The sequence below is a fragment of the Sitophilus oryzae genome, unplaced genomic scaffold (assembly GCF_002938485.1).
Source record: "Sitophilus oryzae breed Bouriz unplaced genomic scaffold, Soryzae_2.0 scaffold_1931_pilon_pilon, whole genome shotgun sequence".
In the NCBI taxonomy this organism is placed as follows: Eukaryota; Metazoa; Arthropoda; class Insecta; order Coleoptera; family Curculionidae; genus Sitophilus; species Sitophilus oryzae.
The window spans coordinates 395,257-410,685 of NW_022146648.1; the positions used below are offsets into that span (position 1 = coordinate 395,257).

The 15,429-nt window shown below is 30.6% G+C and overlaps 1 protein-coding gene across 1 annotated transcript; it reads left to right on the forward strand.

Annotated features, from left to right (window-relative positions):
- Positions 1-7,333: 7,333 nt before the first annotated feature.
- Positions 7,334-14,858, forward strand: LOC115883507 (cathepsin L-like proteinase). The gene is made up of 4 exons (XM_030901877.1): positions 7,334-7,478; positions 9,569-9,937; positions 10,627-10,918; positions 14,213-14,858. The coding sequence occupies exons 1-4, from the start codon at positions 7,395-7,397 to the stop codon at positions 14,782-14,784; spliced, it is 1,317 nt and encodes a 438-aa protein (XP_030757737.1). The 5' UTR covers positions 7,334-7,394; the 3' UTR covers positions 14,785-14,858.
- Positions 14,859-15,429: the final 571 nt, after the last annotated feature.

Sequence of the window (15,429 nt, forward strand, 5' to 3'; positions counted from 1 at the left end):
ATTATACCGGGTTGTTCACCACATACCACACGGAGTATTGTGGCTAAACGATTAGATTTTTACAAATTGTAAGTTTTGGGTTTGTTGAAGAACTATTAGAGCTACAATCTATATACATATATAAAATGCTAATGTTTATCGTTTATATGCGAAGTGACGTCACAATGAGCGGTCGTTTCGTGGCCCTTTTAAATTTTACCGTTGGGAAGGCTTTTTGATACCTGAAATTTTGGGCACTGGGTCTTTTATATGATTTTGTAATATCATTAAATTTATTTGAGGGATGGTCCCTACAAATTTTGATGTATTTCGCTTGATTTAAGATATGTTGCAAATACCTAATTATGTTGCTTAAAATGTGGACAGAATGGACATAAAGCAAATTTATGCAAAAACACAGAGTTTTGTGTACACTGCAATTAGAAGGCCACCAATCTGGTACTATAAGATGCCCAAAAAATAAAAGGGAGTTAAAACCAACGGACAATGACGGACTACCACTTTATATGTAGACACGTATTAGACACCTAGATTATAATAAAATTATATTCATTTCATTTCTCCAAGGGTATTAAAGTTAAGGGTATTGTATTAAGGGTGTAAATATTTACAGAAAATTATTTATTGATCAGATATTGCAGTGTTGCAATAATAAAAATTATATTACCTTATACAGAGTGTCAAAAAAAATATTCTAAATAATTACTAGATTTAAACGGCAATAATTTGTTTAATTTAAACGGAACACCCTGTATATTTTACGTGAATCAGATGCACAATTTAATTGTCTATCAAATTATATTATACAGTTTTTTACCTATCTCTTCAAGTTTTCGTAGAAAATGCATTTTCTTATAATTTAGACATCATTTATCACTATACCATAGAATATTGATATTTTAAATTTTTTAAAGCAACATATGTAGAAAATGTACTGGTAGTAAAAATAATAATATTGCAAGCCCATTTGTTTACAAAAAGAAAACTATTTAAATCTTTTTAAAAGAGTATACCATTTAATACTAATTATTAATATACCACCATTATTTCCGCCCAAAAATTAGTTAATTACATACTTAATTGTTTTAATTAATAAATTATTTTAAATAAATGTGGATTGGACTCAGAAATCAATACCATAATAAGTTATGAAAATTAACGTCTCTGTTGTTAAAAAAAAGCATTCGTCAAAAAATGAAATAAAATTTATAAGGTGTTACTTTTTGCCACACTGTCTAATACACATACAAAATTCAGTTCTTTAGTATTTGGAGCAATTATTATTAATCAACGTAAACAGTCAATTAATGTAGTTTAAATAATGGGATCATATTAATTAGTCCACTTTAACAAAAAATATTTAAAGTGTTTTATATCTTATAATGAAATAATCGAACTATATCGACAATATTCGTATCTGTACTCTTTGAAAATCAGTTACATCATTAAAAAAAATCAAAAATGTCAATATTTCATGGGTATAGTGATAAATGGGCTCTAAATTATAAGAAAATGCATTTTCTACGAAAATTTGAAGAGATAGGTAGAAAATGGCATAATACAATTTGATAGACAATTAAATTGTGCATTGATTCTCGCAAAATATAAAAGGTGTTCCATTTAAAATAAACAAGTTATTGCCGTTTAAAACTAGTAATTATTTAAAATAAATTTTTAGGCACTCTGTAACCTGTATGTAACCCTGTGCATTTTGTTTATTATTGCAACACAATATCTGATCAATAAATAAACCTCAGTAATTATTTAGTATTAAAAACTTCGATACCGTTGGAGAAATGAAGCCTTAAAATTTTAACTGCTATGTCATAAAATTGAAAATATTTCAAAAACGGTAAGGTTAATCTTAATCAAATTTACCTTTATTTCAATCGTAGAATCTAAAAATAGAATAATATACAGGGTGTTCCATTAAAAAAATAGAACTATAACATTCTTTACTTATTTGGGACACTCTGTATTTTGTAAAAATATTTTTAAATTGTAGCTCTAATAGCCCTTCAACGAACTTAAAATTTACAATTTGTAAAAATCTAATCGTTTAGCTACAATACTCCGTGTCGTATGTGGTGAACAACCCTGTATAGATAAAATATTATATAGATAAAATTCTTAGAATAAACAATATAAAATGGGCGAATAGAAGTTTAAAACTTATAATTAATTAGATAGAAGTGAGTTATCACAGATAAATGTAGAATCGATGTCAAAAATCCTGATTTTATTTATATTTTGCCTAATTGTTGTCGCCTCTACGGGCTACAATGATGCATGGTTCCAATATAAGGTATTTTGTATTAAAACTTATTACATTTTTTATAAAAAAAAATTATTAAATTTTTATTATACGTATACTACTCGTATTAAAAGCATATTTTTGTTGTTAAATATAATACACTGCTGTTACAGATTTTGTAAAATAATTTTTTATTAATAAATATATTACATTTTTGTTATGAACTTTAATACAAAAATTAAGAAATTTTTTGATAAGATTATTAAATAAAAAGAATTAATAGAAACGCCAAAAATATATATTGTTAATAAAAAAAAAAGTTATGCGGAATTAAACAATATTTAACTATAACAATATATATACCTAGATATAGATAATCACGATATACCTAGATATAGATAATCACGATATCTTTCATAATTTTGTATTTTTAGACCAACTAAAATTTTTAATATTGTATTTATATCTCAACATAATATAGGATGTTTTATATTGTTACGATTAACAAATATTTTTAGAAAGAAATTCTCAAGAAATATTAATAAATATTTTATTTTTTAGCAACACTTTAAGAAAAAGTACGAGCCTGCCGAAGAGAAGGAGAGGGCAGAAATATTCAAACAAAATTTAATAAAAATAACTGAAAATAATATGAACTACAACCTAGGCTTAGTGTCCTATAAATTGGGCGTCAATAAATTCGCAGATTTAAGACCGAACGAGATTTCTGGCAAATATACTGGTTTAGCCAGAAATTATAAACAAGCACAACGAAACTTTCACACTAAAAATAATCTACATATATAAAATGCTAATGTTTATCTGTGTCGTCTCTACTAAGTAACGACTTGCTCTAGAAAGTTGCTTTTTTTGCTAAACGACAACTAATTGGCTCTTCTAAAAACTATCGTCGCTGGGTTTTTTCTTTTTCATTTAATTAAAAAAAAAATAAAAAGTATTTAAAAAATTATTGTTACATTAAGTTTTTAAATAAATGCCCCATATTGCATAAATCTATAGAAGTTTTATTTTAAATGCCTAACGTGATAAAATACCTACCTCCTGATTAGTATATAGTAACCATAAACAAAAATAAACATTTAGTATACAATTTCTTAATATATTTAACAAGAGTGTCAAGATTCATCAAAGATTAAGAGACAAATTGTTTGTTAAAGATTGCCATTTTAAGAACAGAGACATTTTGGAAAGGCTGTGGATTTGGAAGTGTGAAGAAAAGAGTTGATGATAAATGTCAATTGTGCACAGAAGAAAATAATTTCTTAGGTCGCTGTTTCCCTTCGGAGTTAGCGATCAAGCTGGCTATGATGGTGCGTGCAACGGCATATCACCTCTGATAATTTCAATAGAGGTTCTTCCAAACCAACGACGCAGATCCTTAAGCCAGGAGTTTTGCCTTCTTCCTACTGATCTCCTGCCCTCAATTTTATCTTCATTGATCAGTCTGAGTACCTCGTATCATTCACGCCTCATCATGTGACCAACGTACTGTAACTTTTTTTCCTTAATTGTTGATAGACGCTATGACCTTTGCCCATCCGCCTGAGCACCTCCTCATAATTTGTTACTACTTATATAGCTATTTGTCAATGGCTTATCATCACTTAGTACAAAGAGAAGCACATTTGCTAGGCTATAGCATTATTTTATGATCTATTGTGTTTTTTTTCCGTCCTCTAGAAAAAGTCTAATGACTTAAAGACTAAATCTTCCCGAAGCTGTTTGCCAATCGCTTATCATAGCCTAGTACAAAGAAAAGCACATTTGCTAGGCTATAGCACTAAATCTTCCCGAAGCTGTTTGCCAATTGCTTATCGTCGCCTAGTACAAAGAAAAGGACATTTGCTAGGCTATAGCATTATTTTACGATCTATTGTGTTTTTTTTTCTGATTTCTAGAAAAAGTCTAATGACTTAAAAACTAAAGCATATTTGCTAGGCTGTAGCATTATTTTATGATCTATTGTGTTTTTTTTCCTCGCCTAGTACAAAGAAAAGCACATTTGCTAGGCTATAGCATTATTTTATGATCTATTGTGTTTTTTTTTCTGATTTCTAGAAAAACTCTAATGACTTAAAGACTAAATCTTCCAGAAGCTGTTTACCAATGGCTTATCATCGCCTAGTACAAAGAAAAGCACATTTGCTGGGCTATAGTATTATTTTATGATCTATTGTGCCTTTTTCTGATCTCAAAAAAAAGTCTAATGACTTAAAGACTAAATCTTCTAGAAGCTGTTTGCCAATGGCTTATCATCGCCTAGTACAAAGAAAGGCACATTTGCGAGGCTATAGCATTATTTTATGATCTATTGTGTTTTTTTCTGATCTCTAAAAAAAGTCTAATGACTTAAAGACTAAATCTTCCCGAAGCTGTTTGCCAATGGCTTATCATCGCCTAGTACAAAGAAAAGCACGTTTGCTAGGCTATAGCATTATTTTATGATCTATTGTGTTTTTTTCTGATCTCTAGGAAAAGTCTAATGACTTAAAGACTAAATCTTCCAGAACTGTTTGCCAATGGCTTATCATCGCCTAGTAGCTACAAAGAAAAGCACATTTGCTAGGCTATAGCATTATCTTATGATCTATTGTGTTTTTTTCTGATCTCTAGAAAAAGTCTAATGATTTAAAAACTAAATCTTCCAGAAGCTGTTTGCCAATGGCTTATCATCGCCTAGTACAAAGAAAAGCACATTTGCTAGGCTATAGCATTATTTTATGATCTATTGTTTTTTTTTCTGATCTCTAGAAAAAGTTTAATGACTTAAAGACTAAATCTTCCAGAAGTTGTTTGCCAATGGCTTATCATCGCCTAGTACAAAGAAAAGCACATTTGCTAGGCTATAGCATTATTTTATGATATATTGTGTTTTTTTTAGACTAGACAATTGACTGGCGTTAACGCGAAAGGCCCCCTCAGAGATTCATATGCGTTTCGTCCGTTTTGCTTAATGTCGCGAGATCTTCTCTCAGCATTTATTGATTTGTACAAAGAACACAAATTTTTGTGAAAATAAAAAGCAAAGAATATTCTGACAAAAATAAAAAAACGCTGCTTACAGTATTTTAATTGAAAAACTGAAGGAAGTTGATTCTGTAGTAAATAAAGACATGGCGGTGAAAAAAAAATTCTAGCACTAAATCTTCCCGAAGCTGTTTGCCAATTGCTTATCGTCGCCTAGTACAAAGAAAAGGACATTTGCTAGGCTATAGCATTATTTTACGATCTATTGTGTTTTTTTTTCTGATTTCTAGAAAAAGTCTAATGACTTAAAAACTAAATCTTTCAGAAGCTGTTTGCCAATGGCTTATCATCGCCTAGGACAAAGAAAAGCATATTTGCTAGGCTGTAGCATTATTTTATGATCTATTGTGTTTTTTTTCATCGCCTAGTACAAAGAAAAGCACATTTGCTAGGCTATAGCATCATTTTATGATCTATTGTGTTTTTTTTTCTGATTTCTAGAAAAAGTCTAATGACTTAAAGACTAAATCTTCCAGAAGCTGTTTACCAATGGCTTATCATCGCCTAGTATAAAGAAAAGCACATTTGCTGGGCTATAGTATTATTTTATGATCTATTGTGCCTTTTTCTGATCTCAAAAAAAAGTCTAATGACTTAAAGACTAAATCTTCCAGAAGTTGTTTGCCAATGGCTTATCATCGCCTAGTACAAAGAAAAGCACATTTGCTAGGCTATAGCATTATTTTATGATATATTGTGTTTTTTTTAGACTAGACAATTGACTGGCGTTAACGCGAAAGGCCCCCTCAGAGATTCATATGCGTTTCGTCCGTTTTGCTTAATGTCGCGAGATCTTCTCTCAGCATTTATTGATTTGTACAAAGAACACAAATTTTTGTGAAAAATAAAAAGCAAAGAATATTCTGACAAAAATAAAAAAAACGCTGCTTACAGTATTTTAATTGAAAAACTGAAGGAAGTTGATTCTGTAGTAAATAAAGACATGGCGGTGAAAAAAAAATTCTATTACAGTAATAAACAAAGGTATAAATTATAAATAATATAAAAATATCTACTATGGTTTGCCTGTACTTACTTTGCTATAAGTATCGCAATTTTAGACCATACACAGGGTGTTCAAACATACACAGGGTATTCAAAATTGTATGCCAAACTTTCTAAAATATAAAATAGTTTCTCCACGTTTTTTTAATAATAATTATTTTTTTTAAACACCTTGAATATTATTCCTTTTAGATGAGAATGAAAAAATAAACATTTTTTGTATTAAATATTATATTTAATAAATGGTTTTGCCGATATTCGTAATATTATATTACATATTGGCTTTTGAACAGTTTTTATGAAAGCCGCCAAACGATTTTTGCCTGATATTTTAACTTTCAAGGAGCCAATGTAATAAAAACGCGAATATTTTAAAAACCATTTCTCGACCATATTGTTCGGTGTTTCTGTTTTTTTATGATTAGAAATGCTCCTTCACATAGAATTAATGTCTCAGGATCGTTTGTTTTGTTATGGGCTTTTACATATTACATATGGATTTTTCAATAATACTTTTTTATGAAAGCGTCTTGGCATTAAAACTTAAGACTGTGCAAGCAAGACGGACGAGAATCTGAGTATCTGATGGGGCCGTTTCTGATCAAGGGGCTGATTGCTTGAGCGAACTGCTAAAACACTTTTAAAAATATTTGTTACAGAATAATTAGACTAGAATGAACAAAACCTTTCTTGTATATTTTTAAGTTGGTGTCATGATTGGTGGTCGTAAGAATAATATTTTTTAATTAAAAGGGACTTTTTTTTGAAAAATAAAAACTGCTATTAAATGCCATTGCTCATCAATTCAAGGTATGCCATTGTTAACCAAACCATCGATAATAGATTAATAAAAATATAATCTCATTATATTTATATTCATTATTTTACACTATTCAAAATTTAAATTCTCGATATACTTCATATATAAAAAAACGAACTTTACAATGTTACAAAACGTCGATAAAGTGATCAATTTTTATAGATAACCCTATTCCCCTTGTATATAAATTGCGGGGTGTTTCTATTTTGTATATTATTACTCGTACTCTATGTTGTGTATTATTACTAGAAACAAATTAGTGTAGCTATGATGTCTAAAATCATAATTTTATTTGCAATTGGTCTTGTCGTAAACGTTTTTGGCGATGATTATGAGTGGTCAGAATATAAGGTAATTTTATTATTTTTAAACTTTTGATAAAATTCATTCCATTTTTAGATTCTACGATTGAAATAAAGGTAAATTTGATTAAGGTTTATCACACTTAAACCTTACCGTTTTTGAAATATTTTCAATTTTGTGAAATTGCAGTAAAAAATTTAAGGTTTCATTTCTTCAAGGGCATTAAAGGTTTTAATACTAAATATTTACCATGAAAATTATTTATTAATCAGATATTGTGTTGCAATAATAAAAATTATACTACCTTATACAGAGTGTTCAAAAATTTATATTAAATAATTACTAGCTTTAAACGACAATAAATTGTTTAATTTAAATGGAACACCCTGTATATTTTACGTGAATCAGATGCATAATTTAATTTTTTATCAAATTGAATTATAGCATTTTTTACCCATATCTTCAAGTTTTCGTAGAAAATGCATTTTATTATAATTTAGACTTCATTTATCACTATACCCATGGAATATTGACATTTTAGATTTTTTTAAAGCAACATATGTACAAAATGTACGGGTGGTAAAAATAATAATGCTGCAAGCCCATTTGTTTACAAAAAGAAAACTATTTAAATCTTTGTAAAAGAACATACCAATTATATATATTACTAATTATTAATATACCACCATTATTTCCGCCCAAAAATTAGTTATTTATTTAGCGTATGGCTTACATCACAGTATCTTAAGTTATAGGACACAGAATGGTATAAGTTATAAAAGTGAAAATCTCTGTTATAAATAAGCATTCGTCAAAATATGAAATAAAATTTATAAGGTGTTACTTTTTACCACACTGTCTAATACACATACAAAATTCAGTTTTTTAGTATTTGGAGCAATTATTATTAATCAACGTAAACAGTCAATTAATGTAGTTTGAATACTGGGATCATATTTAGTTTTTTTATCTTTTAATGAAATAAGCGAACTATATGGACAATATTACTATCTGTGCTTTTTGAAAATTTGTTACATCTTTAAAAAAATCTAAAATGTCAATATTCCATGGGTATAGTGATAAATGAAGTCTAAATTATAATAAAATGCATTTTTTACGAAAACTTGAAGAGATAGGTAAAAATGGTATAATACAATTTGATAGATAATTAAATTGTGCGTCTGATTCTCGTAAAATATATAGGGGGTTCCATTTAAATTAAACAAGTCATTGCCGTTTAAAGCTAGTAATTATTTAATATAAATTTTTAGACACTCTGTAGTATTTTGTTTATTATTGCAACACAATATCTGATCAATAAATAAACTTCAGTAAATATTTAGTATTAAAAATTTCGATAACCTTGGAGAAATGAAGTTTTAAAATTTTTACTGCAATTTTATAAAATTGAAAATATTTCAAAAACGGTAAGGTTTAAGCGTGATAAACCTTAATCAAATTTAACTTTATTTCAATCGTAGAATCTAAAAATAAAACAATATACAGGGTGTTCCATTTAAAAAAATACAACTATAATATTTTTTACTTATTTGGGACACTGTGTATCTTGTAAAAGTATTTTTAAATTGTAGCTCTAATAGTCCTTCAACGAACCCAAAACTTACAATTTGTAAAAATCTAACCATTTAGCTACGATACTCCGTGTCGTATGTGGTGAACAACCCTGTATATATGTCACTCTAAATGTCCGAAATGCGGTAAAACCTAGGATAAGCGCGCTAAACCTAGGATTTACCAAAAACATTAACTATATAGGTTAGCCTGGTTATTTGGAGAGTGTTAATGCATTGGTTAGCCTGGTTATTTGGAGGGTGTTAATGCATTGGTTAGGTGGTTATTTGGTACGGTTGGTTGGTTTTTACAACCACTGGCTTTTGGTAAATTCTAGGTTTTACCGCATTTCGGACATTTACAGTAACATATATAAACAAGCAACCAGAAACCTAATGTTCTAAAAGAAATTTAAATATTTTCTTGGAAAGCTGTGTCATCTGTATGATGATATCTTGAAACACGAAATGAATTGCAATTGATAAGAAGAGGTTCTTATCAATTGAATTCTGTTGGGAGCTAAAAATATTTTTTGAAGAAATAAACGTAATATATTTTGTTTCCAGAAACATTTTCACAAAAGATATGGTTATACGGAAAATAACAAAAGAAGAGCAATTTTTGAAAACAATCTGGAGAAAATCAAAGAAAATAATAATAATTACAATCTAGGTTTAGTGTCCTACAAATTGGCCATTAATAAATTCACAGATAAATCGCCAAACGAGATTTCTGCTAAATATTATACAGGTTTGGGAAATAAAAAACTGTCAGGTAAAAGAAAGAGGGATGCTTCTTATAACAGTTTTAACGGTTTCGAAAATGGTATCGATGATAGTTCAAATGTTCCCGAATCTATCGATTGGAGAGCCAAAGGCGCAGTAACAGATATAAAAGACCAGGGTGAATGTGGTAGCTGTTGGTCTTTCGGTGCGGTAAATATTATTTATAGTACTAAGGTGTTAGCTTATTAGTATTATGATTGTCATTTCCATTTTTGTATATTTAAGTTTATTTGTAACATGGGCAAATAATGGCTAACTATACGTCCTCAATTATCACTATATTCAGCATTATTTTATCGTTAACTACGGGCTCATGTTTTTAGTTAATCTGCTTTGTGATACTTTTTTTGGGAGGCGTCCATTAATTACGTGAGGCGGTTTTGAGGATTTCTAAATCCCTCTCCCATTAGATAAAAATTAAATAATAGTTATGGACTATTTACGGATTTTAATATGTAGAATACTTGTGTTAGATTTCGACATATTTTAGTTCAGAATCATATTTTATTTTTACTTGAAATGAATCTGATTTGACCATATTTTTACATTATATTTTACCCGAAAAAAATTACATACCAATCGTGATATTTCTGTGTTCTCTCTTTTCCCTACGTGAGATTTAGTGAGATTCGGCTTGACTCCATCCCCCTTGATCCCCTCACCCAATTAATGGACGCTGCCTTGGTCATACCTGTTGGGTACCAACATAGTATGGTACCACTATGTATTTTTGGTAGGATTTCTTCATTCTCTTTACTGCTATGATATGTTTATAATATGTTAGTATAACAATATATTTTGTGATTAGGGAATATCTAATATACTTTTCCTTATCTTAGACTGGTGTAATTGAAGGACAAATGGCAATCCACTATGGCATATTGGAATCCTTAAGCGCACAACAGCTTATCGACTGTGTGTATTGCTCTGGTTGTGATGGGGGTAACGTAGATGATGCTTTTGATTATGTTATGGATTACGGGTTGATGACTAGCGAGGACTATCCCTACGAAGGTGTTAATGGTGAATGTAAAGATTCCTCAGACAAGTCAAATAGGGCATTTATAGATGGTTATGATTTTGTTAAAACAAATAGCGAAGAAGCTTTACGATCCGCTGTTGGATTAATTGGTTTGTTCATTTTTTTTATATATACCGGGTGATTCACGGCGATGGTAGGTTAGCCTTTTTTGGACAACCTGTAATATTTTTTTTGAAAATTTGGATTTTTGTCTAAAGCCACTTGTTTTAAACTAATCTAAACCACATTCTAGGGCTTCTATAGGCTTCTATTTTTAAAAAAGCAGAGGTATTTTTCTTACTTTAAATGGAACATCCGGTATATTATTACATTTTTAGAAACTAATTTCATTGCTTATAGTTTTTCTATTATACACCCCCTATCTCTACTGGTTTGGTGATAAAAATAAAACATGCGTAATACTGAAAAAAAACATTATCTTGAATAAGAATTGGTATAATCACGAATTCAACATATTAGAATTTGAGATTTGGTTGATACTCTTTGCTCCAAATTTCAAATTGAAGTTTGAAATTTGGAGCAAAGAATATTATACACTCTAGAAATCTCGTCTCGCATTAAAATCGGGTTCGTCTATGGAGCAGCCCGATGACAGACCCTGTTTGGATGCGAGAAGAAACTTCTAGGGTGCATAATCTTTTTTGGTGATAGATTAACAAAAGTCGACATATTTGATCGGTCTATAGGAATCGACTGGATATCACATAGAAAGATAAAACTATAATTTATTTTGTTATACCTATAATTGCTGAAATAATTTTTGTTATTTTATATTCAACTCTATGTATATTATTTAAAAATCAAAAGACTAACAAAATTGCTTTTCAATGACATATCATTAATCCAGGGCGACCCTTTTCTTTATCCTCCCCACTATCAAAATCAGATGCTGCTTCTCAGCATTAATTTGGAGGTATACAACCAAATTCAGGAGTTGCTTGGTATCTACATCTTGAAGATGAAAAAACAGAGCAAAATTGTTTAACTACCGACAATTCCCAAGCCAATTTCACTGGAATTTATTTTGAAACTAATACATATTTTTCAACTGCGAAACGTATTGTGGAAAATTGTGTAGCATTAGGAAGAAGCAGTAAGGAAGAAGTCTGTATTAAGTTGTTTAAAAGTGTTGACAATGTCAATCAAATATGAATGTGCAATTCAATTAGTTCCTTTCGACAGATCGAAGATATTGACTTTTTATAGCCTAGGTATCGCTCAAATTTTAACTTTTAGTATGCTAAATTCAAGATTTTATCAATGTTTATTCAAGATTATGTTTTTGTCAATTTTAAACATGTTTTATATTAAATCTCGAAAATTACCAGACTTAAGTATCGGATAGTATAACATAAAATTATGAAGAATTAAATAAGTTTCCAAAAATGTAATAATATACCCGAGGGGTGTCTCACTGTTGGAATTACATGTATATTTTCTTGGCACGTGCAAATTTGCATGCACAAATCAATTTGCGCAACCTGCTTGAACGTGAAAACGGACCTGAGAATATTTAACGGTGAAAATATTTTAGATAGATGGAACAGGCGCACAGTGGGGTATTTGACACAGATAGTTGATCGAAATTTTTTTATGTAGGCTTTATAAATTATTGCTATTTTCAATTAAAGAGGAAATAATATGAACAAAATAAAGGATAATTCGTCGATTCTAAAAAAAGAAAGAAAAATCACTGTTCCAGTGTTTCCACGGTCAATGCCACTAATGCCAGTAATAATATTGCAACTAATACTACTAATGCTACGACTGATCCGCGAGCAATGTCCATGCCACTAAAGTCGCTACTAATGCCAAATTGTGCTATACTGCTAATGACACTAATTCGATCGCTTTGTACACAACAATGCCATCGCGGTTTACACCTCGCGTTAGTATATCACTGATTGGCAAATTAGAGGAAACCAAGAATCTTTTTGTCATTTTATCAGCAAAGTCGCAGTGTTTTATTTTACTGTATGAAAGCCCAATGTTTACTAAGTAAAACGTATATAGACAATATGCTGAATTCTTCGAAATGCGCAACCAAATCTCTAAGTATAATAAAAATGTCACAAATTTAATCAAATTTTCTGACCACCTAACTTTTAGTTGCAAAAAAATCGTTAGTATAGAGAATATCAAAAAGCAAAGAGAAAATTACAGAATTCTTTGGAACGTTCTAGAAAGACTCGCCAGGGGGTATATAAAGGCCCGCGCTTTCGCAGTTGACAGTTTGAAGTTTGATAATACCGCGTTTTAAATTGTGAATTAACTGGCGAAGGTGCCAGTACCGTTAGAGTAATAGTAGTTGCATAAATTGTGTTGTAAATAGTATAAGTTGTGTGTACAGAGTGAGACAAATAAAATCGTTAAGTATTTTATCGTGAGTTTAAATTAGTGGACCCACGGAATCCGTAACACTATGCATTTCCATACCCATGTTTATAGGATCTTTTTTTATATTTTTTGATGAGGAATCAATGAGCAAAACTTTCGCAAATTAATGATACCTATTAATTTTTTTTAAAGGTTGCTATTAGACTATTTGGACCAAGGCAAATTAATAAAATTGCGTTTATCTTATCAAGGAGGCCGAATACGACAAAATATGAAGAGACAACTTTTAATCGGCCTTAAACTGTTTACACAATTTCAGTGATAAACTCTATGCACGTCACTGGTGTCGTATATATAAGTCGACACTTTTTTAGAAGTCGCATTTATAGTAACTTTTATCCTCAAAATTTCATTCGAAACGCTAAAAGCACTTGGAAGAAAATTATAATAAATCGAAAAAATATTAAGACTTTAATACCCTGTAGCTACGAAACAAAGCAGAATCGGACTTATGTTGATATGAAAAATAAATCTTATTTTTACGTGAGGAATCTCCCCACCAAAATGGCACATGTTTTTTTGAAACGCCCTGTATATCTACATATGAATACATACTGTATGATCGAAAAAAAAACGGGGTCCAGGTGCCTTGGTAATGAATATCGATGACATTCCACATATAGTTTTAAATATAAAATGATAGCGATCTTCATTACATAGCAATCGCTGGCGCCGTTTTTCTCTTGATAATATTGTACCGTATGATCGAAAAAAAACGGCCTCCAGTTGGCTGGGAAATGACGATCGATGACATTTGTCACATAAATTTACATATAAAATGACTGCGATCTTCCTTTCATAGCCGTCGCTGACGAAGTTTTTTTCCGATAATACGGTATATGTGTGTATGTGTAAATATATCCCATGATGACACATAGCAACATTAAGAGTAAACGACGACCCTTTGGGCAGTTTATTACTAGTCTAAATGTTACTAGTTATATTTCCTATTAATTCTTTAATTTTTTTTCTTTAAATTATTTTAGGTCCAATATCCGTGGCCATACAACCAGAAGCGATAATGAACTATGAGAAAGGTATTTTTGATGGTGCTTGCACAGGTAATTTAAGCCACGTTGTTTTGATTGTTGGTTACGATAAACTTGTGGCGGATGGAACTAGCTACTGGATCATAAAGAACTCTTGGGGTACCGATTGGGGCGAGAATGGATATATGAGGCTGAGGATGGGAAAGAACTTGTGCGGCATAACAACAGAGCCACCAAATTACGCCAAAATCTTCAACCCCAAACGCTACAACAATATCACCAACAAACGTAGCACCCTTGGTAGCATCTTGAAGGAAAAAGCGACCCTCAAAAGCGACCAACCTATCACAGCCAACGACCTGAACAATATCATCTCGGGAACCAACAACATAATTAACATAGGAAACATATACTTAATTATGATTTTCTCCCTTCTACATCTCGTAGTATTCGTGGCAATTATAGGTGGCATAATTTTTTATGTTTGGCGGAGGTTCTATCCCATGAACTATCCACAAGGGAATGCAATCCCGCTCCAAAATCTCAATCCCGCAAACCTGCGGGATTAAAGCAGTCAATCCCGCGGATCCGCAAAATTGCGGGACTGTAAACAATAGTCATACATTTGGTCCTAAATGGTACAAAAGGCATTGTACATTTTGCATAGCCCTACAATATATTGATATAGCGTGTATCTTAAACTAGCTGTACAGAAATTTGGACCGATGTATACAGGGTGTTCAAAAAATATATTTAATATTAAATAAACTTAAATTTTATTATAATTTATGTCCTTATTTTATAAATAAAAATATTATTCAAATGTTGAAGTTTTTTTTAACTTGTTTTGTGAACATATCTACAGAAGGTAGATTGTTTATGGAAGCTTTTACAAATCCTTCGGCAGCCATAACTAATTAAAAACACTATTTTACTAGGCAGAATAAAACAAATTATTAGATTTCGTCGCAATTTCACTTCTACACAAAGCTAAAACCACGCTGAACAACAAGTCGATGTTAACAACCAGGACGGCGCCGTGTTTATATGCGAAGTGACGTCACAATGAGCGGTCGTTTCGTGGCCCTTTTAAATTTTACCGTTGGGAAGGCTTTTTGATACCTGAAATTTTGGGCACTGGGTCTTTTATATGATTTTGTAATATCATTAAATTTATTTGAGGGATGGTCCCTACAAATTTTGATGTATTTCAA